This window comes from Fukomys damarensis, unplaced genomic scaffold (genome assembly GCF_012274545.1).
Source record: "Fukomys damarensis isolate Sample0158 unplaced genomic scaffold, DMR_v1.0_HiC HiC_scaffold_39, whole genome shotgun sequence".
NCBI lineage: Eukaryota > Metazoa > Chordata > Mammalia > Rodentia > Bathyergidae > Fukomys > Fukomys damarensis.
The window spans coordinates 125,069,762-125,073,753 of NW_022900951.1; the positions used below are offsets into that span (position 1 = coordinate 125,069,762).

At 49.4% G+C, this 3,992-nt stretch overlaps 1 protein-coding gene across 1 annotated transcript in view; it reads left to right on the forward strand.

The window, feature by feature from the left end:
* The window catches only part of Hmgb3 (high mobility group box 3), a 5,709-nt gene extending 2,655 nt beyond the window's left edge, over positions 1-3,054 (forward strand). Inside the window, exons 2-5 of the mRNA XM_010638960.3 lie at positions 735-889; positions 1,117-1,256; positions 1,605-1,779; positions 2,194-3,054. Coding sequence (XP_010637262.1) covers positions 735-889; positions 1,117-1,256; positions 1,605-1,779; positions 2,194-2,325 — 602 coding nt within the window. The 3' untranslated portion in view covers positions 2,326-3,054. The remainder of the gene's footprint in view (positions 1-734; positions 890-1,116; positions 1,257-1,604; positions 1,780-2,193) is intronic.
* The last annotated feature ends 938 nt before the right edge of the window (positions 3,055-3,992 follow it).

A 3,992-nucleotide genomic window follows, 5' to 3' on the forward strand; every position in this document is an offset into this window, starting at 1 on the left:
GGTGGGATGGGAACGATGACACGCCACAGCTGCATTTTTATTTGGAAACTTTGGAGAAAGTGTTCCTGACTAGACCCGAATTCCGTGTTCCACGGGGCCAAGACAAGCCCTTTGGATATCCCCTCCCCCTTTATCTAGCGACAAAGTGACACAGTGAAACTAACAGTACCAGGGCTCTCTGGTCACTGTCCACGTTGCCTTGTAGTACAAGCCAATTCTCTGAACCAAAAAGCACCCACAGCAGCGATCTCAAATGTTCCCAATTTATGGGGTTTTTTTTGTTTGTTTGTTCGTTTTTGCTTTTGGTTAGCAGCGGTGATCGGTTTTGTTTTTTCAAAGAAACGGGAGTTAAAGGGCTAGGCAGATAGGCTTCCTCACAAATTTCAGGCTTCGGTCACCTACCCCCTACATAGGCGTCCTCCCGTGCCCTGCCCACTCTGGGCTTCTGAGGTCCAAGCGGCCAGTCATCAGGATCACAGCGCTGAGCACTGTTGCCCGCCCCATTTGGAGAACTTGATCGCTCTGGAGAAGCAACTCTCAAGCCAGTGTGCTTCATGCTGGTTGCAAGTTAAATGACAAGTGACGGTGAAGCCAGTGTCCTTCACTCTGCTTTCTGCTAGAGCTGTCAGGCACTGGGGGCAGGGGCTTCCTGTTGGAAAATTTGATTGGAATTCTGCCCTGCCTTCCAGTTTGCCTCCATTCCTTACTGTGTTTCTTCTTTGTCTCTGTCACAGTCAGGATGGCTAAAGGGGACCCTAAGAAACCAAAGGGCAAGATGTCTGCTTACGCCTTCTTTGTGCAGACCTGCAGAGAGGAGCACAAGAAGAAGAACCCAGAGGTCCCTGTCAATTTTGCAGAATTTTCCAAGAAGTGCTCCGAGAGGTGGAAGGTATTCTTTTGCTTCCTTTGCGTTTCACATTTGACTTTGCAGTCCCTGTTCTCCCCTCCTCAGACCATCTTTAGGGCCTCAGAGGTGTTTTAAGGCTCTGTGGGGCTTTGACGGAGAAGGCTTGGTCCCCTCTGCCTGTAATGGCGACAGCTGCTGCTTGGGTCACAGGCCGGTATCGCAGCGTGCCGCTGGTATGGAGGGATTTGAACAGGGCTTGTTCTTTACAGACGATGTCTGGGAAGGAGAAATCGAAGTTTGACGAAATGGCCAAGGCAGATAAATTGCGCTATGACCGAGAGATGAAAGATTACGGACCTGCAAAGGGAGGCAAGAAGAAAAAGGACCCTAATGCCCCCAAAAGACCACCGTAAGTGACTGCGGGATTGCAAGTGACAGGACCTTTCCTGTGGACTTTGACATGCAGTGTGACTGTGGCCTACAATTCATCCCACAGTGTGTGCGAGCTGTGGGGCCTGCCATTCTTTGCCTCCGAAGGCAGCACCCCTAGTCCTCCGGGGGCTGGGGCTCCCCAGGTGTGTTTACTCCATGCGGGAACTGGAAAGTAGAAGCTGCAACACTAGCAGCATCTCCAGTGTGGAGGAAGAACTTCCAGAAGAAAAGTGTGGGCTCCAGGATGGGGGAATGCGACCTGAGCTCATATTTCTCTGTGGATCCTTGTCTAATTTGTATACTTTTTCTCTTCTCCACCCACAAGGTCTGGATTTTTCCTGTTTTGTTCAGAATTCCGCCCCAAGATCAAATCCACCAGCCCTGGTATCTCCATTGGAGACGTGGCCAAAAAGCTGGGTGAGATGTGGAATAACTTGAGTGACAGTGAAAAGCAGCCCTACATCACCAAGGCGGCGAAGCTGAAGGAGAAGTATGAGAAGGTAAGGCGGCCGGCGAGGAGCCATCTCCCCAAAAGATCGCCTGTGTGCCGGCTGGTGTCCCCGTGTCGGACAGGTCTTGGGGGTCCAACTTTAGGCAGGCTTACAATTTTGTTTTTTTTTTTTTTTTGCGGTGCTACGGATGGAACCCAGGGCTTTCACACTAGGGTCTCACTGAGTTGCTGGGCCTGGGCTCAAATTTGGGCACCTCCTGCCTCAGCTTCCCAGAGTCCTGGGATTATAGGCATGTGCCACCATCCCTGCTTTCCAGCTTGACAATTTAAGGGAAAATAATAGGGCAGAGGATGCAGCCCAGCCTGTGTGTATGCATAAAAAACCCAGTTTCAACAAGGCAGTTAACATGAGTCAAGGATGCTTGAAAACCAATGTGCCCCCCCCCCGCCCCATTCCTTCCAGGATGTGGCCGACTATAAGTCTAAAGGAAAGTTCGATGGTGCCAAGGGTCCTGCTAAAGTTTCCCGGAAAAAGGTAGAAGAGGAGGATGAAGAGGAAGAGGAGGAAGAGGAGGAGGAGGAGGAGGATGAATAAAAAAACTGTTTCTCTGTCTCCTTGTGAGTCCCTTAGAGTAGGGGAGCGCCGTGACTGACCATCTCTTAGGTTAAATGCCAGCCGGATTGCCATCGTGTAGTCTCTCAAAATGCTCCAGAAGTTGGCCACGGGGGTCTGGAGCACTGTGGAACTGTATCAAAGCTGTACATATTTCCAAACATTTTTAAACTGGAAAGGCACTCCATGTTCTCGCTCTGTGCACTTTGCTGTTGGTGTGTAAAGGCGTTTGAAGATGTCTCTGGCATTTGTTTGTTTTTTTGTTTGTAAGGTGGTGTTGACTATATGGTTATTGGCTAGAAACCTTTAGTTACCAACTGTACATATCTAGAGTTTGTAAAAAGAACAAAGCAATCCAGGCAAACCCTCAATGCCCCCTGCTTGGCACTGAGGGTGTGGGACAAATGGTCCTGGGAGGGGACCGTAGAGCTGTTGTTGCTATGGTGGCCGACCAGTTAGCTTCTGTATATAGAGTGATCTAGCATCCCACTGCCACCCTAGCTGGGGACAGAGAGGGTCAGCTGGCATGAGAAGTGTTTGGATTCATTATTGTTGCATTTTTTTTAGTTAAATGCGGTAGATGGAAACTGTTTGCTTCCAAACAAAAACTGTGCAACTCTTCATTTTCGGCAGAGAGCCAATGAAGGTTCAAGAAACCTCTGTACTTAAACAGGATTTGCAACGTTGTGTTATTTTTTTTGTATGTTTAGACTGCTGAAATGTTTTCCAAGTTAAATAAACAGTATTACATTTTTCAAAATCTTCTCTATGATAACAGTGCACATTTCTGACCCACAGCAGTCTGGCTAGAATCACCTGCTGTCTGTGGCACTGCTAACTCTTTGTTGTAAAATTTAATTCTGTGTGTGTGTGTGTGTGTGTGTGTGTGTGTGTGTGTGTGTGAGTGTTTGAGACAATCTTTGTGCAGTTCAGGCTGGCCTCAAACTCCTAGCGGTCTTCCTGCCTCAGCCTGCTGGGTGCTAGGGTGACAAGTACACACCACCGCTGTAGTGGTTAACTGAGAGCTTTGGAGCATCCTGTGCCCTGTCAGGTCTTGGGTGGGCAGGAGTCTCATGGTCATGATCACAACCCAGTCTGTCCCCAAAGCTATGGGCGATGCCGAAACTGTCTTAAGCTTTCTGTAGTTCTGCACTCACCTAAGCCTGTGGCTCCAGTGTCACCCCATGTGTCACAGCCCTGTCCTTGTCATTCTGCATCCTGGACTATAGTCCACCCGTGGCACATGGGCAAGAGATGCCTGGCCTGTGCCCTTCTGCTGTAACTCACCATACCACCATGGGAGGGCAAAAACCCAAAGAGCTAACTTTCCAAACTCTTGATCCTTCTGCCTCAGCCTCCCAAATGTTGGAATTACTCATGCCCGACTAAAAGGTAACTTTATTTTCAGACAGGGTCTCACTGTGTAGCCCAGGCTGGCCCATACCTCACAGGCATGATCCTGCCTCAGCCTCCTGAGTGTTGAGCGTGGTCACCACGCCTGGCTGTTACTATTTTTGGGAGGTTGGATGCTTTCAGTTTTTTTGCTTTTGGTACCAGGGCTCGAATTCAGGACCTTGCAACTAGCCAGGCAGGTGCGGTGCCACAGAGCTACATCCCGGCCCAGCTGCCTTCCGTTTCTGTAATAAACT